General features: G+C 38.6%; 1 protein-coding gene across 4 annotated transcripts in view; it reads right to left on the bottom strand.

Moving 5' to 3' along the window:
• SNX27 (sorting nexin 27) overlaps positions 1-23,134 on the bottom strand; it is an 85,746-nt gene that overhangs the window by 26,338 nt on the left and 36,274 nt on the right. For 3 of the 4 annotated variants that reach the window (XM_023213730.3, XM_023213728.2, XM_023213732.3), the window contains exons 3-7: positions 15,468-15,660; positions 12,803-12,867; positions 11,429-11,533; positions 8,045-8,123; positions 5,769-5,932 (exon numbers count right to left, since the gene is read on the bottom strand). In XM_023213730.3, the coding sequence (XP_023069498.1) occupies positions 5,769-5,932; positions 8,045-8,123; positions 11,429-11,533; positions 12,803-12,867; positions 15,468-15,660 (606 nt within the window). The remainder of the gene's footprint in view (positions 1-5,768; positions 5,933-8,044; positions 8,124-11,428; positions 11,534-12,802; positions 12,868-15,467; positions 15,661-23,134) is intronic. The other variant, XM_023213731.2, reaches the window with a different exon arrangement.

Genomic DNA, 23,134 nt, shown 5'->3' with positions numbered 1-23,134 from the left:
GTAACACTGAATGCAAATGGACTAAACTTCAATCAATAGACACACAGTGGCTGAATAAATAAAAAAAAAGAACCATTGATCTGTTGTCTACAAGAAACATACTTCACCTATAAAGACACACATAGATGGAAAATAAACAGATGGAAAAAGATACTCCATGACAATGGAAACCAACAGAGCAGAAGTAGCTATACTTACATCAGACAAAATAGATTTTAAGACAAAAATATAGGACAAGACAAAGAAGGTCACTATATAATGATAAAGGGGTCAATTCAGCAAGAGGATGTAACAATATTAAATATATGTGCACCCAACACTGGAGCACCCTAATCTATATTTATCTAAAGCAAATATTATTACAGCTAAAGAGAGAGGCAGACTCTAACACAATGATAGCTGGAGACCTCAACACCTAACCTTCAGCACTGGACAGATCTTCCAGACAGAAAATCAACCAAGATACACTGGACTTAATTGGCATTATAGACCAAATGGATCTAATACATATTTACAGAACACTTCATCCAATGATTGCAGAACACACATTCTTTTCCTCAGCACATGGATCATTCTCAAGAACAGACCGTATGTTAGGTCACAAAACAAGTCTTAAAACATTTTTTTTAAATGGAATACTATCAAGTATTATTAATATCAAATAGTATCAATATGATCAAGTATCTGACCATAGTAATATTACAATAATACCAAGTATCTGACTACAATGGAATAAAACCAGAAATCAAAAATGAGGAATTTTGGATACTATTCAAATACATGGAAATTAAACAATATACTCCTGAAAGACCAGTGGGTCAATGGAGAAATTGAGAAGGAAATTTAAAAATTTATTGAAATAAATGATCGTGAAAACATAACATGCCATATGGGATACAGCAAAAGCACAACTAAGAAGGAATTTTATAGTTATAAATGCCTACATCAAAAAAAGAAGAAAAATTTCAAACGATGCATCTTAAAGAAATAGAAAAGCAAGAGCAAACCAAAACCAATCAGTAGAAGAAAATAAATAATAAAGATTAGAGCAGAAATAAATTAAATTGAAATAAAAAAAAAACAAAAAAGAGAAATGAAACAAAAAGTTGGTTTTTTTGAAAAGTTAAACAGAAAAACCTTTAGCCAGATTAAGAAAAAAAAAAGAAGATCCAAATAAAATCAGAGATGAAAAAGGAGACATTACAACTGATACTAAAGAAATCCAAAGGATCATTTGAGGCTACTATGATTAACTATATGCCAATAAATTGTAAAATCTAAAAGAAATGGATAAATTCCTAAACATATACAACCTACAAAGATTGAACCATGAAGAAATCCAAAACCCAAACATACTAATAACAAGTAACAAGATCGAAGCCGTAATGGTCTCCAGTAAAGGAAAGCCCAGAATCCAACGGCTTCACTGCTAAATTCTATCAGACATTTAAAGAAGAATTAATACCAATTCTATGCAAACTATTTCAAAAAAAGAGAGAAGGAGGGAATACTTCTAAACTCATTCTATGAGGCCAGTATCACCTTTATACCAAAACCAGACAAAGACATATCAAAAAAGAAAACTACAGACCAATATCCCTGATGAATATTAATACAGAAATCCTCAACAAGATATTAGCAAACTGAATTCAACAATACATTTAAAAAATTATCATGAGCAAGACATATCCTTGGGAATGTAAGGATGGTTCAAAAACACCAATCAATGTGACACACCACATCAACAGAGTAAAGGACAAAAATCATATGATCATTTCAATTCATGCTGAAAAATCATTTGATAAAACTCAACTTCCCTTCATAATAAAAACTCCTCAAAAAACTGGGTATAGGAGAAACCTCAAAATAATAAAAGCTATATATGACAGACCCACAGCTACTATCATCCTGAATGGGGAGAAACTGAAAGTCTTTCCTCTAAGACCTGAAACACAGCAAGGATGCCCACTTTCACCACTGTTATTCAACATAGTACTAGAAGTCCCAGCTAGAGCAATCAGACAAGAAAAAGTTATAAAGGGCATTCAAATTGGAAAGGAAGAAGTCAAATGATCCTTGTTTGCATATGATATGATCTTATACTTGGAAAAACCTAAAGACTCCACTGAAAAACTATTAGAATTGATAAATACATTTAGTAAAGTTGCAAGATACAAAATCAACAACAAAAATCAGTAGCATTTCTATATGCCAACAGAGAACAATCTGAAAAAGAAATTAAAACACTATGAAAGAAAGGTGAAGAGAGGACACCAACAAATGGAAAAAGTATTCCATGTTCATGGATTGGAAGAATAAATATTGTTAAAATGTCCACACTACCCAAAGCAATCCCCTATCAAATTCAATGCAACCCCTATCAAAATACCAATGACATTCTTCACAGAAATAGAAAAAAAAACTATCCTAAAATTTATACGGAACCACCGAAGACCCAGAATAGCCAAAGATATCCTAAGAAAAAGAAGAAAACTGGGTGGGCTGTGGTGGCACACACATCTGTAACCCAGCAATTTAGGAGGCTAAGGCAGGAGGATCTTGAGCCCAAGAGTTCAAGCCAGCCTGGGCAACACAGCAAGACCCCCTGCCTCTAAAAAAAACTTAAAAAATCAGTGGGGCATGGTGGCGTGGGCCTACAGCCCCAGCCAGTGGGGAGGCTGAGGCAGGAGGGTAGCCTGTGCCTAGGAGGTCAAGGCTTCAGTGAGCTGTGATCATGCCACTGCACTCCAGTCTGGGTGACAAAGCGAGACCCTGTCTCTCGGGAAAAAAAAAAAAAAAAGAACAACACTGGAGGAATCATATTACCTGAATTCAAGTTATACTACAGAACTATACTAACAAAAACTTTTTTTTAACTTTTTTTATAGTAAAAAAAAAAAAAAAAAAGCACAGTAGTGGCATAAAAGCAGACACACAGACCGATGGAACACAATAAAGAACTGAGAAACAAATTCACATACCTACAGTTAACTCATTTTCGACACAGGTGCCAAGAACATGTACTGGGGAAAAGACAGTCTCTTCAATAAATGGTGCTGGGAAAACTGGATATCCATGCGCAAAAGAATGAAACTAGCCCCCTAACTCTTGCCATATACAAAAATCACATCAAAATAGATTTAATAATTAAATCTAAATCCTCTAGCTATGAAACTACTACAAGAAAAAATTGGGAAAATCTCCATGACATCAGTCTGGGCAAAGATTTCTTAAGTAATACCCCACAAGCACAGTCAACCAAAGCAAAAATGGACAAATGGGATCACGTCAAGCTGAAAAGCTGCACAGCAAAGAAAACAATCAACAAAGTGAAAAAGCAACCCACAGAATGCGTTAAAATATTTGTAAATACTCATCTGACAAGGGATTAATAATCAGAATATATAAGGAGCTCAAACAACTCAACATTTGGAAAAAAAAGAAATGCACATAAAAACTACAATGAGATACCATCTCGCCCTAGTTAAAATGGCTTATATCCAAAAGAGAGGCAGTAACAAATACTGGCAAGGATATGGAGAAAAGGGAACCCGTGTTTACTGTTGGTGGGAATGTTAATTAGTACAACCACTCAGAGAACAGTTTGGAGGTTCCTCAAAAAACTAAAAATAGAACCATCATACAATCCAGCAATCCCACTGCTGGGTATATACCCAAAAAAAAGGAAATCAGTATTTTGAAGAAATACCCACATTCCCATGTTTGCTGCAGCACTGTTCACAACAGTCAAGATTTAGAAGCAACCTAAGCGTCCATCAATGAATGAATGGATAAAGAAAATGTGGTACTTATACACAATGGAGTACTATTCAGCCATAAAAAAGGAATGAGAGTCGGTCATTTGCAACAACATGGATGGAAGTGGAGGTCACTACGTTAAGTGAAATAAGCCAGGCACAGAAAGACAAATATTACATGTTCTCAATTATTTGTGAACTGTAGAACTCAAAACAATTGAACCCATGGAGATAGAGTAGGATAGTTACCAGACTCTGGGAAGGGTAGTGGGGAACTGGGGGAGAGTCGGGGATGGTTAATGGGTACAAAAAATAGCCAGAATTAATGAATAAGGCCTAGTATTTGACAGCAAAATAGTGACTATAGTCAATAATAATTTAATTGTACATTTTAAAATTACTAAAAGAGTATAACTGGATTGTTTGTAACACAAAAGATAAATGTTTGAGGGGATGGATACCCCATTTTCCATGATGTGATTATTACACACTACATGCCTATATCAAACATCTCATGTACTCCAAAAATATATATACCTACTATGTACCCACAAAAATTAAAAATAAAAAATTACATATATAAAAAGAGGAACAGCTCTGAAAGTGTATTCTACAAAAATACAGGAGTAAAGCAAAACAAAATACTCTAACAATGTACTCTAACACTGGAAACAGGAGATGGTGGTGGTGAAGGGCTATCCCAGAAGGCCAGCTGTGCACCAGAGTACAGAGCCGCCACTTCACACAGGGGTAGAGGAAGAGGCTCCACAAGAGATTTCTTCAGAAAGTGGAAATTCATGAACTACCTGATGGGTCTGAACTGAATGTCTTTAGAGGAGATTTAGACAACTGGTGAAGAGTATGGAGCTAAATTAATCATAAGTACACGGAAAATTAAGCAAATGAAACAGGAGGGCAGGCCGGGCGCGGTGGCTCAAGCCTGTAATCTCAGCACTTTGGGAGGCCGAGACGGGCGGATCACGAGGTCAGGAGATCGAGACCATCCTGGCTAACACAGTGAAACCCCGTCTCTACTAAAAATACAAAAAACTAGCTGGGCGAGGTGGCGGGCGCCTGTAGTCCCAGCTACTCCGGAGGCTGAGGCAGGAGAATGGCGTGAACCCGGGAGGCGGAGCCTGCAGTGAGCTGAGATCCGGCCACTGCACTCCAGCCTGGGCGACAGAGCAAGACTCCGTCTCAAAAAAAAAAAAAAAAAAAAGAAAGAAAAAAAAAGAAAAAGGAGGGCAATAATTAGCTGTGGAAAAATAAAATGTTGTAAAGAAACTGAAAAGTAAAGACAGTAATTATTATATGGCTCTGTTGTAAATTTCACCATTTACAGAGTCATAATATTGTAAACACTGAATACTGACCTAACAAATATTATAATTTGATTATATTAAGGGGATGGGAGAGATGAAAAAGGTATGAGTATATGGTAGGAACGGAGGAGGAAAGACAGCTAGGGTCTCATCTTCAGTAGTGGGAAATTAAGAGATGCTACTGGAATCTGAAAAATTAAGTAGAAGCAATATAACCAAGTTATAATGGAGACACAGAAGTAAATACCAAAAACAAACAAACAAACAAACCAATAAAAAACAAAGCTAAAAGAGGTGAAGGTGGTTGCCTATGGGGGGAGATGGAAATAAGCAGGTGCAACTACTGTTTTTTACAATAAACTGTGTAGAACTATCTGATGATTTAAACTCTATGTATATATAATATTGGTGGAAAATTTTTGAACAGGTACAGCCACAATGCTCATTTTCTGTTGCTTAAAAATATTAGAATACATATTTTTAAAATATGTATTTTTAAACTCTAGGATATCTTTACTTCTAAAACTTACACGTATTTATCTTTTGTGAAATGGGAGAGAACATTTTACGAATGTAATTCAGACCCAGGAGCAAAGCAGCTTACCTAAGGATTCACAGGGAATTGGCAAAGTACCAACTATATTCAAACATAAAAAGGAATTGTGCCTTTCAAGATCAATTTACCTACCTGATGAAAGAAGTAGGTAACAGCAAGGTCATTGTCATTTAAGAGGATTTCTTCTTCTGTTGTAAAAAGCCACTTTCGAATGGTCAAGCAGGTGCCTGGCACAGCTGATGTATAATTCTGAATGTAGAGTTTGTGAGGAAACTCATTAGGTGCCAATTTACGTACTAAAGGAAAGACAAAACACAGAAAGCTGGAGTGAAAAGATATAAGAAATTTCCCTAATACAAACTATGTAAGGCAGATCAAGAATGCTATGTTATCATTAACCAGAACATCATCTCAAATCCATTAAGGAGTTCTGCCTTGGGAGCACAAAACAGCCATATCTGTCCAGCCAAATATCCTTTCTAGCTATGACCATGGCCAGTCAAGTCTCAAGCTGACAGAAACCTATCACTTGAATGACAAGTGCTGTGGTTTGGATATTTGTCCCCGCACAAAGTTTATGTTGAAATTTGATCCCCAATGTTAGAGGTGGGGCCTAATGTGATCTCTACAAACACCATGAGTGGAAGAAAACAGCCTGAGGACCTCACCAGATGCCCAATCTTGAACCCAGTCTTAAAGATGTTTGGTGGACATCAGCTGAAAATCAGCAGAATCATGAGACAATTAGACCTTTTTTCTTTACAAATTACCCAGCCTCGGGTATTTCTTTATAGCAACACAAAAATGTACTAAGACACAGATCAGTTAACATGACAACTCTGCAAACAGCACCAACTCCAAATTTAGTTAAAATATCTAATCCATTAGCTAGTTACAGCTCATGTCCACTAAACACCTTTAAAGCAAGCCTCTCCTCTTACCCAGCTCTGGTGCATTCAGAGTCTCTCACGTGGTAATTCTCAATGAACTGCTTTTATTAAGGCCAACAGGTTTTTTCCAGCCCACCTCCAAAAATCCTACAGTATTCCTCAAACCGAAAAGTGTCTTCTGAGTAATGTTATACTTCCTCTTTCTAACAGCCACCCAAGCAGGATAAAAAAAACTACCACTTTTAATTTCTAAATTGCCTTTTTTTTTTTTTTTTTTTTTTGAGACAGGGTCTCACTCTGTTGCCCAGGCTAGAGAGTTGTGGCATAATCATAGCTCACAGCAGCCTTAACCTCCTAGGCTCAACTGATCCTCCTACCTCAGCCTCCCAGCTTGGACCACCTGCATGTGTCACCATGCTTGGCTAATTTTTAAATTGTTTTTAGAGATGGCAGTCTCACTATGTTGTCCAGGCTGGTCTCAAACTCCTGGGCTCAAGCAATCCTCCTGCCTCAGCCTCCCAAATTGCTGAGATTACTTCCTCTCTCGATGTTTACTTGGCTTTGTAACACTACAAAAGATAGATTTAATACTTTCCATTTTATAGAAAGTGAAACTAAAGCTTAGACAAAAAACAAGGTTAGAATCCAGATGTCTTGGTACCTTAGTAACCCTTTGTAACGTAATTTACATCTGTCTAGTTACACTGCTGTGAGTTGGGAAGAAAAAGAATATTAGGGAGATGGCTGCTTTAGGGGAATCAAAGTTATTCTACCAGGACCTGAGATAGCAAGGCAACCTAAATCCACCAAACTCTCCCCCTTTCTGGAATAAGGAAGATCTGATCAATCAATATTATCTGTATCTATTCTGGCCTTGGCCCTGTATAAATCTATATGATACGGAAGAGACCCATAAACTGTAGGAAATCTATGTCATTCAGAGCAAACCCTCAGACTCTCTCCCCTTTGTAGTCTCAGTGCAACCAATGTGACCACCATCCCTAGCTTCTGTAAAATAAAATATAAATTTCCTGTCACCATGCAATAAAACCTCCTTGGAAGAGGAAATTTATTCACACAGAAGCTTAAATGTATGCATTAAAACAAGGCTTTTAACCAGCATATATCTTTCTAACTTCTGAAAACAGAAAGCTACTCTTAAGAGTCTTTACAAAAATCCTAAAGTACACTAAAACAACATGTGGCTAAACAGAACATCCCATCTTTTTAAGCCTGTTTCATTGGAATATATGAATTTTGAACCTCAGATTTAAAAGAACCTCATGAAAGTATCTTCCAATTCATTGCTGGTTGTAACCTACACTTACAAAAGAGGAAAAAGAATCAACAGTGATCAGACATCCTTATGACCTAAGTTTAACGGGATATGCTTGGTCTGATTGTTAGACACAGTTCTAATGAGTGGGATCTCCCCTTGTCTTCAAGCTCTTCTCTAAGCAAATAGTTTCTTTCTGACAGTATTAGAAAACAAAACTAGTATCAGCCACTGGTACTCACCAAAGGAGTGATTGATCACTTCAAATAAGGCAAAGTAATTCACTGTCGTACTGTCCATGCCAACCTTTGCTGCAATAGCCTAAGGTTAAACAGGATAGATTGGTTTCAAGAAAATTAAGTCAGACAATGCTGTAGGAAAAGGCAGGTGTATGCCTGTGGAGGAGGGAAAGGGGAGAGGTTCTGCCATCTTGGCCTCACAAAAATTGCATTAATGGTCCATAACTATCTTTCTTTGTATGTATGTGTACATGCATGCACGCATACATATATATGAAAGAAAAGGGAAAAAACACCTGTATCTGCCCCAACAGCTATGAATATGAGTTTCTCCCTTCCAGTGTAAGCTGACAATATTCTGTCCTTAAATATCAGCTTCCCTCTCTAAAACAACTTCATTCTTTTTTTAACACAACTTACAAGAAATGTACTTAATAGCACAGATCTTAAAAAGAAAACAAATGCTTAAATATCCAGTTTCACACATTCAGCCTACATTTAATACATTAACACAAAAAAACTACACATTTGATTCTAGAGCGTAAAATATTGTTTGTCAATTATATTCTGGCTAAACAAAAATTTTTTGTTTACTTTTTAGATGATCCATGTCTCATGCTGGGATCATTAGGCACCTCCATTTCCTAAGAATTACCATCATAATATCTACATAAAATAGCAAAATACTGGGACAATAGAGGCATATTAAACAAGAATCACTCATTCTCTCTAGGAACTCAGGTCCTAACACGACAAATAAAAAAGAAATTGGAAAACTGTGTGCAAATAAATGACAATTACATACAAACAACAACAAAATATAACTAGTAGTAACAAAATTTCTTTTCAAGATCAACCTCAATATAAGCAAGGTACTTCTTTTTCATGCCGTTGTTTTGTTGATAAAACAAAGATAAAACTGTTGATTATTAGTATCTCAGTAAGCCAAATGTGATTATATTCCTTCTTCTCCTATCTGCTCACATATGAGGCCTAGGTCCATCCATGATGTGATAGAGGAGCTAGACATTATAAGTATTCTAAATTATCATTCTACACTGCACTGGATAGAAACTAAAAGGCTTTCAAGGTTTAGAAAATAGTTTATAGCTAGAAGTCTCAGTAACAGGGTTGGGAAGAAAATGTAAAAAACCTAAGCCTTGCTAGAGGAACACTGGAAAAAAGCAATCAAAACAAAACAAAAAGATCAGCAAGCTGTAAAAATAGTACTTTTCTTGAAATTCTCTACCATTTTATAATTTCATAAATGCCTGAGATCCTGCATATATCCTTTGCCATAAAATACAGTGGATGAATAAATGTTTGGGGGATAGATGTTTTAATGTTTGCTACAAAAGAGAAATGTAAGCATTAGTACCCAGAAACCTGCTTGTCTCCCTGAAAATTCTGATCAAGTTAGGATTAAAGGCCAATGAAAAGGCATATACAGGCAATGATTACACCCAGCACGCAGATTATGATCTCTAAATACAGTTTCTCACTAAAAGAATAGGACTCCATGGGGAAATGGCCTCTTCTAGATACCTAGGGTAAGAAATATACAAAGATGAGGCCAGGACATCTTATTGTACCAAAAAGTAAGGATGCTATCATAAAAATATTAGGTTGCATCAAAAGCATAAAGGAGCAGACATGAAGGAGCTTTCATTGGCCAAAGATGGAACAATCTGAGCATCAAAAAGATAATATACGCTATTGATTAAATCACATTGAATCTAAAAACCCATTATATAAATTATTACATATAATATATACTATTTCATAATGAATTATATATTATTTGTATATTATATTATTTAATATATTATATAATTATAAAGTATCTATTAATATGTAATCTACCTTATATATTATTAATATATATAATTATATTTATATATAATTATGTATTTACTCTGAAAATCGGCAATCAAAGGAAAGGCTTAAATACGTATCCTGTCTTTCCCACAAACTGTGGGAAATTATCTATTTTGAGATAATTAAGTAGCGTTAGTTGACAAGGAAAAGTTATTTTCAGAAGAATTCTAGCTAATCGGTGTGAAGAAATAAGAGTATTAGAAAATCAGCACTTTGTAACCTTTAATGAAATCACTGGTTAACGCAATAATCATCAATGGATAGATTCATTTGATGAAAGATCAGTGGTGAATTTTACAATGAAAAGATCAGATTTCACCACCTAAACCTACTGGTTAACCTTAGTACCACTAAAATGGGATAACCCAGTATTGTGTACTTGTTGTTGAGAAGCAATATAAAGTATAAAGGACCAACTATGAAGTATTATCAAAAAAGCAGAACCTGAATCTAATTGAGCCTATAGAGCAAACTTCCATGTATAGAAAATACAGAGACATAGAAGGATATATCAAATGACACCACCAGAAAACAAACAGACACCTTCAGAATGCGGGTCATTCCACAGGGCACTGACCCATTTCTGCAACAAAACAATGGCATGAAAAAAAAATGGGGAGAAGTGGGGACTGTCCTATATTAAAACAAACATAAAAATCAAATGTGATCTAAGGACCTTGTTTAGATTCAGATTTTAACAAACCAAATGTAAAAAAATCATTTTTAGACAATTGGGAAAATGTGACTATGGAGTAGTTATTAGGCAATACCAAGGCAATAGTGCTAATTTTTAAGGTTTGATAATGGCACTGTGGTTTTGTAAGAAGATGCATACTGAAGTACATACAGGTCCAATAATATGGGATTTGCTTTTAAATACTTAAAGGAAAAGAAAAAAGATATACATAAGGCAAATGTGGCAAAATCTTGATAATTATTAAATATAAATGATTACTATATGGAGATTCATTATACTATTCTGTTTTCATGTGTGTTATAGTTTTTTTACAATCAAAAAAGGAGGGGTTGCTGTAATCCCAGCACTTTGGGAGGCCGAGGCAGGCGGCTCACGAGGTCAGGAGATCAAGACCATCCTGGCCAACATGGTGAGACCATGTCTCTACTAAAAATACAAAAATTAGCCGGGCGTAGTGGTGGGCGCCTGTAGTCCCAGCTACTCAGGAGGCTGAGACAGGAGAATCGCTTGAACCCCGGAGGCAGAGGTTGCAGTGAGCTGAGATCACGCCATTGCACTCCAGCCTGGGTGACAGAGCAACACTCCATCTCCAAAAAAGAGGGGTTAATCACAACTACTACAACCTGGGATATTTACCATTACCTTTCTTTTAAGCGAGGGCAAAGTACTTTCACATTAATAATAACAATAGTAGCTAACATTTAATAAACTGATTATGTGCCAGACACCCTAAGCACTTTATTGACTCATTTAATCTATCTTCCTTAGCTTCACATCATCCAATGTCCAGTCTATGTGTTCATTTAATTTACCTGATATACTTGGTCTGTAGTACTGTTCTTTTTAACCCTGACTGTAACCGTTGTTCCATCTGGTAATGCTACTCTCAGCTCTACGTCAGACACACCATTGTAGTTCTGGGGGAAAAGACATAGAGACAGAATTTATGGCCCAGTATATCTTCACTCTCCCTGTAACAAGCTAGCTAGACAACAACCTAAAACGTGGTAGAGAGTAAGTGAGTTCCAATGAGAACGGGAAAAAAGTCAATACATTTACGAGTCATAAAGCTGACTTCAGGGCTGCAGCAGAAGTTAACCTTTAAGATAAGCAGGAAGGAAAGAAACATGTTGAAGCCAACGTGTTCACATTTCAAAACAGGAAACTTGCGTGAAACAGTCTAGGTCAAACACAGATGAGATTTTTGATTCGCTTCCGTCTCCCCATTCAGAATCCACAAATGAGAGGAGAAGATAACCGAAAGCAGTAGTTCTGATGTATATTCTCTGGTATTAATGGTCAGGCATATAGACTGGATCAAGAGATATACTAAGTTTCTTTCTGAACCCTGAAATAACTAGGAGATTGTTAAAAGAAAAAATGGATACCTGAGTCTCATCCATTTTTCCTTTCAAAGTTAGCCTGATGCCCAATTTTCTTCTAGCAAAAGGTAAACAATTCTTACTCTCCTCTTACTGCTTTTGATGATTAACACACTGCTTTTGTTGATTAACACATTCCTCTAACCTTGTAATTTTTGACCTTTTAAAAAAGTACCACTTTTTAAAAAGTACTATTCATTGCCTAAAACAATCATAAGCATTGCTTTATTGTAAGCCCTTGACTATAAGAAATTTACATTCTAGTTGGGAAAACAAGGCATATACGTATAAAATAAGTAGTGGATAACACATTACTATATTAGCATTAAATATTCACTCTTCTATTCAATTAATATTTATTAAGCACCTACAAAATGCTTGACGCTGTGGTAAGGAACTGGGAATATAAAGATGGTCAAGATTTAGCTCTTACCTACAGGTAGCTCACACTCTTGTAAGCTAAAAATATAAAGCGACAATCTGATTACATGTACAAAAATTAGAGAAGGAGACAGCAACAACTGATCATTGAATGGAACTAATTGCAAAAGCTTTTGGTGGAATGAAAAATTGATGAAAACTCATCAGGGATGGCTTCAAAGAGAAAGTGGACTTGGCACTTCAAAGAGAAAGTGGACCTCGGTCTTAAAGGATAGATAAGTAGGATACATATAAAATGGAAGTAGAAAAAATAGAGTCCTTTGGAGAGCTTATGGAAAATTAACCCATAATCAATACCTTTAACTTATTTTCCCCCACAAGGAGCCAAGAGGAAAATAATCACTAAAGGAGATATTCACCTACCTCATCGGATTCTGACAGGAATTCCTGCATGATGTCACTCTCACCAATTACTCGTATTGAACACACTGTAGAAAATAAAGATAAAATCTGGCATAAGGCCTTAAAATCAAGAATATAAAGTCAAAGACATATCAAAGTTTAAGTTTAAATCATCAATAGCAGGCAATAATGAGGCAGCACACCATGCCTGGCATACAAGATTTTAAGGCGTGACAAACATTCATCTAAATATGATCAGAACAAAGAAATAATAGAAAATATAAAGATGCAGCTCGCTAAAAATATTAAACATAACCAGAAAAGAGAAATAAAAGTTCAGTAAATATAACTTTGCAGTCTTGTGTGACCTATTAACAAGCTAGAACAACAGAACATGGGGTAAAGAGGCAGTGGTAAGCGAAGATTAATCAGGAATAAACCAAATATAAAATTGAAATACTAAAGGAAAAATATTTATTTGGCCTAAAAACAGGCCAGTCAGAGAACCACAAAAATTAAAAGCCATTTTGGGAAAACTAGGGTAGGTAATTAAGAATTCACATCATTTCACCTTACTGACTTTAGCTTCAAAACAACAACCAAAAAAAAAAAAAAAAAAAAAAAAAAAAGCTGGCTGGGGATGGGTGAGATAGGAAAGCAAGCAGGCAGGTAAGGTAGGTAGCTAATCCTCTAAATTTAAGAAAGTTAATTTCCTGACACTCTCATGAGAATGGTAAATTAAACTGGTGACTTTACTTCATTTGATTTTTAAAAATTGTACCCTTTCTCATTTCCCAAGGGCTTTGTTCAGAGAGGCCAGTCCCTGTTAGAAAAAGCTAAAAACAGGTAAGGAAGTTCCATTACCTTCTATGGGGAAAATGGTTTCTCTTCATGACTAAGGCTCCCTACAAAAGTTTTTAAAAGATTCAACTAGGTCAGTTAGTTACAAGGAAACAGAATGACTAAATATCATGTAAGACTGTTATTCTATAAACTAGTATTTTATTTTATTTTATTTTATTTTATTTTATTTTATTTTATTTTATTTTATTTTATTTTTTTTGAGACGGAGTCTTGCTCTGCCACCCAGGCTGGAGTGCAGTGGCCAGATCTCAGCTCACTACAAGCTCCGCCTCCCGGGTTTACGCCATTCTCCTGCCTCAGCCTCCCGAGTAGCTGGGACTACAGGCGCCCGCCTCGTCGCCTGGCTATTTTTTTGTATTTTTAAGTAGAGACAGGGTTTCACCTTATTAGCCAGGATGGTCTCGATCTCCTGACCTCGTGATCCACCCGTCTCGGCCTCCCAAAGTGCTGGGATTACAGGCTTGAGCCACCGCGCCTGGCCCCGAACTAGTATTTTAGAGAAAAACCTACTGAACAGCTACGAAATAATGCAACTCTATAATGTAGCAAGGAAAGGTCTCTTCCCTGAGCCACAAGATGAGCTATCTTATTGAAGAGATCTGTGTCATTTCCCTGCCTTTATCTAGACAAATGTTTCATCATCCACATCCACAGACTCCTGATGTATCATTTGGAGGCACAGAGATAACAAGTACATTTCAATACAGGGCCAGGTGCAGTGGTTCATGCCTGTAATCCCAGGACTTTGGGAGGCCAAGGTGGGCAGATCGCCTGAGGTTAGGAGTTTGACACCAGCTTGGCCAACATGGGGAAATCCCGTCTCTACTAAAAAAAAAAAATGAGCCGGGCATGGTGGTGCGCTTCTGTAGTCCCAGCTACTTGGGAGGCCGAGGCAGGAGAATCGCTTGAACCTGGGAGGTAGAGGTTGCAGTGAGCCAAGATCATGCCACTGCACTCTAGCCTGGGCAACAGAGTAAGATTCTGTCTCAAAACAAAAAAAAAACAAAAAATTCAATACAGAAGTATTAGTATCTACGTTTAGCCTGCTTAGAACAAGGGCACTCTAGATTACCTACAACTCAGCAAACCTATCTATGAATACCTGTAAAATGAATAAAGTTTTCAGGTAGGATACACCAGTAAGCCAAGAATCATTTAAAAATAAAATGTCTTAAATATTAAAAATGTCTTAATATTGCCCACTTAGTTCCCAAATCAATTCAGCATATTGCTGAGTCTATATGTGTTTGCTGGCAGATAATATAACCCAAAAATAAAGGTCCATGTAATCCCAGCACTTTGGGAGACAGAGGCAGATGGATCACGAGGTCAAGATATCGAGACCATCCTGGTCAACATGGTGAAACCCCGTCTCCACTAAAAATATAAAAATTAGCTGGGTGTGGTGGCGTGTGCCTATAGTCCCAGCTACTCAGGAGGCTGAGGCAGGAGAATCGCTTGAACCCAGGAGGCGGAGGATGCAGTGAGCCGACATCGTGCCACTGCACTCCAGCCTGGTGATAGAGCAAGACCCCGTCTAAAAAAAAAAAAAAATGTCCATTAGGCATCACCAAATGCATCAAAAACTAAACATTCATTTTTCTGTTGTTGTTAAGCATTAAACAAACCAATGAAAACAGGCTACTGATCACTGTACTGGACATTTCAGTTTTGCCTTCAAAGTTCAGATCGTTCAATACTTAGTCAGAAACCTGACTTACATTCACTATTGAGTTTCCGGAAGTTCAGCTATGCAGTTTAGAAGCTGCATATCTAGAACCTACGTCTACTCAATATAGTAGAGTTTGATGGTTTGGATTACCTTTTTCTAGATATTCTTCCAGTCCCCGACGTCGGGCATCTAATTGTTGTTCTGATAATGAAAATGGCCACTTCCCTGGGAGTCGGGGAAATGTAAAGTTGGCAAACTCTCTCTTCAGGTTCTGGTGCAGGATAGCAAATTCCCGGTACCGCTTAGAACACAGCTGCCTCCCTGCCATGTAAACGTTATATACCTAGTGAAGGAGAAGAACAAAAGAAAAGCATACTTAATACAAATTAAATCACAGAATCATCTTGTCACGCTTAGATGATATTGGTTAGATGCATTCTACTATGCATTTAACAAAAACTATATTCAAGGTCACTTTAAAGTAAGACTTACTTTCAACAAACATGTATAAAGTTGTATGTATAAAAAAGGACTATCCCCTTTTCAAAAGGAGCATGATCTTCTTTTTGTGTTTTGGGGTTTTTTTGAGATGGAGTCTCACTGTGTTGCCCGGGCTGGAGTGCAGTGGCATGATCTCGGCTCACTGTAACCTCCGCCTCCTGGGTTCAAGCGATTCTCCTGCCTTAGCCTCCTGAATAGTTGGGATTACAGGCATCCGCCACCACACCTGGTCAATTTTTGTATTTTTAGTAGAGAAGGGGTTTCACCATGTTGGCCAGGCTGGTGTCGACCTCTTGACCTCAGGTGATCCACCTACCTCGAACCACCGCACCCAGTAGGAGGAGGGTGATCTTATTTTTGCTATTAGAATGACCTCTAGCATACTTTTAAATAACTTCAAAGGCAATTACCAGTTTTTAAGGGTGGATTTTACTTTTAGAAAGTTAAAAGTCATTTGAAGCCAATGTGGTAAATATAGTGAGTGAATAAGCAAGCAAATTTGAAAGGAGCTGAAAACCTAGGGTTGATTATAAAGCAATGTAACTGATACTTGTGTGTGGCCTAAACTGGCTCTAAAGTTGATTCCAAAGAAAAGGCCTAAAAAATGACTTAAGCGGCCTGGGCATGGTGGCTCACGTCTGTAATTCCAGCGCACTTTGGGAGGCTGACAGGCGGGCAGATTGCTCGAGTCCAAGAGTTTGAGACCAGCCTGGGCAGCATGGCAAAACCCTGTCTCTACAAAAAAATACAAAAATGTAGCTGGGCATGGTGGCATGTGCCTGTAGTCCCAGGAGGCTAAGGTGGGAGGATTGTTTGAATCCAGGAGGCAGAGGAAGCAGTGAACCACGATCCTGCCACTACACTCCAGCCTGGACAACAGAAGGAGACACTGTCTCAAAAAAACCAAGTGATTTAAGCAACAGTGGAATTTTTGTTAGTAAACAGATAATGTGAAAAGCAAAATAAAAGCTAAGACCTTGAAAATAATTTAATTCAAGCCATATAGTCTCTGCCTCCTCTATCCCACATCCCTATATCCCTGTTTCTCTGACCCCAAAAAGTTACCATATCCAACCATGTTCATGATTCCCTTGCTTTTCTTTTTATATTTTTTTGCATTTATATATAATCCTTCAATTTTTATATTTTAATTTTAAAGGTATTTTGGTTTTATAAAAATAGAGTATCAAGATGAGACTTTAAAGGATTTATTTTTTTCACTTAATATTATACTACAGTCTCATCACAACATTACATGTCTTTGTGGTATACTCTGCTGCATACAGCATTTTGTTGTGTGAATATATCATAGTTGCTCGTTTGTTTTCAATCTGTTCTCCCACTCATGAGCACTCGGGTTGTTTCTGGATTTTAGTTACTGTGAACAATGCTGCTGTTAACATTTGTATAAATGCCTCCTGATGTACATGCAAAAGATATTCTTCTGAGTATAACCCTAAGTGAACTGCAGAGTTATATGCATATTCAACCTCAGGAGATAATGCCAAAATATAAGCTAAAGTGGTTGTACCAATTTATTCTCTTTCAGCAATATATAAAAAGATCCTCTTAATTTTGCCAATGGAATTGGTGTGAAAAGATTTCTTACTGTGATCCTAATTTACATTTCTCTAATTACTAATGATGTTGAATAACTCTTCATATACTTATTGACCATGTGAGTGTCATTTTTTGTAAAGTACCTACTCATGCGTTTTGCTTACCTTCATATTAAGTTTTTTTGCTTTTCTTATTGATTTATGGAGTTCTTTATATATTGACACAGTGTTTCATTTGTGTGTATTGTGAATATCTTCTTCCAGTTTGTCACTGGTCTTTTTTTCTTTTTTTTTTTTTTTTTTTTTTTGAGACGGAGTCTCGCTCTGTCGCCCAGGCTGGAGTGCAGTGGCACGATGTCTGCTCACTGCAAGCTCCGCCCCCAGGTTCACACCATTCTCCTGCCTCTGCCTCCCAAGTAGCTGGGACTCCAGATACCCACCACCATGGCCGGCTAATTTTTTTGTATTTTTAGTAGAGACGGGGTTTCACCGTGTTAGCCAGGATGGTCTTGATCTCTTGACCTCGTGATCCGCCCGCCTTGGCCTCCCAAAGTGCTGGGATTACAGGCATAAGCCACTGCACCTGGCCTGTCATTGGTCTTTTCACTCTATTTAAGGTTTTTTAAATTCTAGAAATAGTCCAATTTATCAATCTTTTTATAACCAACACTTTTTGTGTCTTAAGAAACTTTTTCTATTCCCAAGATCAATAAGCTATTCACCAATATTTTTGTGAATATTTTTACTAAGAGCTTTTAATTTTTTGTTTTGTCATTTAAGTCCTTAATCCATCTGGAACTTATTCCTCTATATAATATGAAGTAAAGTTCCACTGGTATTTCTTTTAAAGTCAAAAATATTTAAAATCAATTTTTAATCAAATTATCCCTAAATAAAAATATTCTCCATTTACAGAACAAGCTGTGGACTTCCAGGTGGTAATTAACCTCCCATTAAATACAACCAGAAAACTGGGCACAATATAGGCAACAACTATTTTCAGACACTGGACAATAGGCAGCTAAGAATTGTGATCCCTGAGAAAAGGGAAGCAAACAAGATGAGCCGGTGAGCCCTAACATCATCTCAGCTTTCTGCCTAGAGGTAACTCCTAAACTGCAGCTCAGGGAGGGGTACCCAAACAGAGTTTGGCAACTTCACTGAGTTGAATAAACAGAGACTGAAGTTCAAGGAGGCCAAAGCAGCTAGAATTTGCAGGACTAAGCATGTACGAGGGAGCTAAAGCAAGACAGCTCCAGAAATCTGTATTAAGTTCCCTTGAATTTTGACTGAATAACAATCTAAGGAAAAAACTATTATAAGCCGGGAGTGGCAAATAAACAATTCCCAGGGTTCAGGCAGTTTACAGAATCATTCAACTTCCCTCCAGCCAGAATAAAGAGACCTCCCTAAATCTGCATGGAATTCAGAAGGGAACTCAAAAAGACCATGCTTTAGGAGTGGAGCCAAACTGGTTCTAGAGTAAAAGGTACTCTAAACTACTCAAAAAGAGCTTGAAAACAAAGCTAAAAAGGACCAAAGTAATCTTTAGGTAGCTTAACTGTATGCCAGGAAAAAAAAAAAAAAAAATCCAACACTCTTTAAAGAAATATAACAAAATCTAGCAACCCAATAACACTGCATTCACAATATACAATATCCTATCAAAAATTACTAGACATATAAAAAAGCATGAAAATTTGACCTATGACCAGGATAAAAATTAGTCAGTAGAAACAGGCTCAGAAATTACCAACACAAAGGAATCAGTGGATAAGGACACTAAGCAGCTATTAAGAAGAGAGATTAAGAAGTGTATTAAGAAGTGGGGTCTTTAAGAGGTAATGGCAAAACTCTCCACTTTGGGAGGCCGAGGCGGGTGGATCACGAGGTCAGGAGATCGAGACCATCCTGGTTAACACGGTGAAACCCCGTCTCTACTAAAAATACAAAAAAAATTAGCCGGGTGTGGTTGCAGGCACCTGTAGTCCCAGCTACTCAGGAGGCTAAGGCAGGAGAATGGCGGGAACCCGGGAAGTGGAGCTTGCAGTGAGCTGAGATCCCGCCACTGCACTCCAGCCTGGGTGACAGAGCAAGACCGCGTCTCAAAAAAAAAAAAAAAAAGAGGTAATGGCAAAACTCTCATGATTAATGTCATGATTGAGGCAGTGAGACAGTGGGTTATTTATCTCAGGAGTTTGGGCCCCCTTTTCTCTCTGTCTCACATGCACTTCCTTACCTGGGAATGCCTTCCTCCATGTTATAACACAACAAAAAGGTCTTCACCAGATGTGGCCCCTTGATATTAGACTTCCCAGGCTCTAGAACTGTGAGCCAAATAATCTCTTTTCTTTATAAATTACCTACAATCTGTGTTATTCTATTACAGCAGCAAAAACAGGCTAAGACAGGCAGTAAATCCTCTCATTCAGAGTGCACAGGCACAGATCCACTTCTTCTGGGGAAGGAGTAAAACTAAAATACTCTATACCCGTGGGGAGAGGCAAGAAACCATATTAGGCCCAGGTTCCTCCACTATTACCAAGCAGAGGTCTGCTATAGCTGAGGGAGGGACAGGAAACTCTTTCCCAAGACTAACCACAGATACAAGGCCAAGTTTGGCTAAAATAAGAAGGAAGGGCAAAAGAATTAGGACACAGAGACACAGACTCTGCCTAAGCCTAAGGGTGAACTACACAACACCTACCTCTACCATGAGTCTAGGCCCAAGTAAAAAGCAAGAGCAGTCTACCAGTAGCAGAGGGGTAAGAATGCAAAGAGACAACTTCTCTGTGGTACTGGTATGCACAGGTGGCTGAAAGTCTGAGGACAAAAAAACCCTCCAGGGCCGGCTGGGCACCATAGCTTACACCTGTAATCCCAGCACTTTGGAAGGCCAAGACAGGCGGATCACGAGGTCAAGAGATCGAGACTATCCTGGCCAACATGCTGAAACCCCACTCTACTAAAATTACAAAAATTAGCTAGGCGTAGTGGTGCAGGCCTGTAGTCCCAACTACTCGAGAGAGTGAAGGAGGAGAATCACTTGAACCCGGGAGGTAGAGGTTGCAGAGAGCTGAGATTGCGCCATTGCACTCCAGCCTGGTGACAGAGCAAGACTCTGTCTAAAAAAACAACACCCCTCCAGGCTGGGCACAGTGGCTCTTGTCTATAATCCCAGCACTTTGGGAGGCCAAGGCAGGAGGATCACTTGAGCCCAGGATTTTGAGACTAGCCTGGGCAAAATGGTGGGACTCTGTCTCTACAAAAAGTAAAAAAAAATCAGCCAGATGTGATGACGTGTGCTTGTGGTCCCAGCTACTTGGTAGGCTGAGGCTGGAGGAATGCTTAAGCCAGGAAGTCAAGGCTGCAGAGAGCCATTATTGTGCAACTGCACTCCAGTCTGAGAGACAGAAGGAGTTTGTCTCAATAAATAAATAAATAAATAAATAAATAAATAAATAAATAAATATTTTAAAACCTCCAGAACCCTAGCCCTCACTCTAAGCACAAGGCAATAGCAACCCATTGCTAGAGAAACTTAAGGCCTATGGCACAGTAAAGGTAATGATAGCTATAACAAAATCCAAGCCCAGCTTAACTGACTAAATTCCCTAACAGAAGAGCATTGCCCATTTCCAAGTTCAAACACTATTTACTTCAGTCATCTCTACTATTATTCTACATTTGATGCCTGACATTCAGTTAAATATTACAGGACAAAAATGCAAAAACAAAAAAACAAACAAAAAACAGGCTGGGTGTGGTGGCTTACACCTGTAATCTCAGCACTTTGGGAGGCCGAGGTGGGTGATCACCTGAGGTCAGGAGTTCAAGACCAGCTTGACCAACATGGAGAAACCCCATCTCTACTAAAAATACAAAATTAGCCAGGCATGGTGGCACATGCCTGTAATCCCAGCTACTTGGGAGGCTGAGGCAGGAGAATCGCTTGAACCTGGGAGGCAGAGGTTGTGGTGGGCCGAGATCGAGCCATTGTACTTCAACCTGGGCAACAAGAGCAAAACTCCATCTCAAAAAAAAAAAGAGAAACCCAACATTATGGCAAGAGATAAAACAGTCTCAGAGATGACCCAGATGTTGAAATTATCAGGCAGTATATTATTAGAATAACAGTGATTAACAATGCTAAAGACCTCATGCAAAAGGAAAAGGTGGAAAACATGTATGAACAGATGGAGAATTTCAGCAGGTGTGAAAATTACAAGCAAATATCAAATGCAAGTGATAGAAATAAAAGGCATGGGCTGGGCGCAGTGGCTCACGCCTGTAATCCCAGCACTTGGGGAGGTCAAGGCGGGCGGATCAGAAGGTCAGGAGTTCAAGACCAGCCTGGCCAATATGGTGAACTGCCGTCTCTACTAAAAAAAAAATACAAAAATTAACCAGGCGTGGTAGTGGTTGCCTATAGTCCCAGCTACTCGGGAGGCTAAGGCAGGGGAATCTCTTGAACTTCGGAGGCGGCGGTTGCAGTAAGCCGAGATCACGCCACTGCACTCCAGCCTGGGCAACAGAGCCCAGAAGACTGGAGTGATTTTTGTTTCAAATTGGGACAGGATCTCGCTCTGTCTCCCAGGCTGGAGTGGAATGGCATGACCAAAGCTCACTGCAGCCTCAACCTTCTGGGTTGAAGTGATCCTCCTGCCTCAGCCTCCCAAGTAACTGGGACTACAGGGATTGTGTCACCACGCCCAGCTATTTTTTCATTTTTTGCAGAGACAGAGTCTCAGTATGTTGCTCAGGGTGATCTCAAGCTCCTGGCCTCAAGCAATCTTGCTGCCTCAGCCTCCCAAAGTGCTGGAATTACAATGGAGTGATTGTTTTTTTCTTTTGGTACTTTAAAAAAGTAAGTAAATAAAAATTTAAAAAATCGGCCAGGCACGGTGACTCACGTCTGTAATCTCAGCACTTTGGGAGGCCAAGGCAGGAAGATCACAAGGTCAGGAGTTCAAGACCAGCCTGGCCAACATGGTGAAACGCCGTCTCTACTAAAAATGCAAAAATTAGCTGGGCATGGTGGCGGTCGCCTGTAATCCCAGCTACTCGGGAGGCTGAGGCAGATAATTGCTTGAACCCGGGAGGCAGAGGCTGCAGTGAGCCAAGATTGCGCCACTGCACTCCAGCCTGGGCAACAGAGCAAGACTCTATCTCAAAAAAAAAAGGAAAAAAAGAAAAAAGAAAAGAAAGAAGCCACCCAGAATTCTATACCCTGAAAAAATCTTTCAAACATAAAGGAGAAACGAAGACTTTTTCACATCAACAAAAGCTAAGAGAATTCATTGCCAAAAGACCTGCACTCTTAATGCAAGAAATATTAATGCAAGTTCTTCAAGCAGAGGGAATCTAATGCCAGACAGAAACTAGATTTACACAAACGAATAAAGTGCATCAGAAATGGCAAATATGGGCTGCGCACAGTGGCTCACGCCTGTAATCCCAGCAGTTTGGGAGGCTGAGGTGGGCAGATCACCTGAGGTCAGGAGTTCAAGACAAGCTTGGACAACATGGAGAAACCCCATCTCTACTAAAAATACAAAATTAGCCGGGCGTGGTGGCACATGCCTGTAATCCCAGCTACTTGGGGGGCTGAGGCAGAAGAACTGCTTGAACCTTGGAGGTGGACGTTGCAGTGAGCCAAGATTGCGCAAAGGAAGGAAGGAAGGAGGGAAGGAGGAAGGGAGGGAGGGAGGGAAGGAAGGAAGGAAGGAAGGAAGGAAGGAAGGAAGGAAGGAAGGA

The sequence above is a fragment of the Piliocolobus tephrosceles genome, chromosome 1, assembly GCF_002776525.5.
Source record: "Piliocolobus tephrosceles isolate RC106 chromosome 1, ASM277652v3, whole genome shotgun sequence".
Taxonomy (NCBI): domain Eukaryota; kingdom Metazoa; phylum Chordata; class Mammalia; order Primates; family Cercopithecidae; genus Piliocolobus; species Piliocolobus tephrosceles.
The sequence above is the reverse complement of the archived record's forward strand: the minus strand, read 5'-3'. Positions and strand labels throughout refer to the sequence as shown.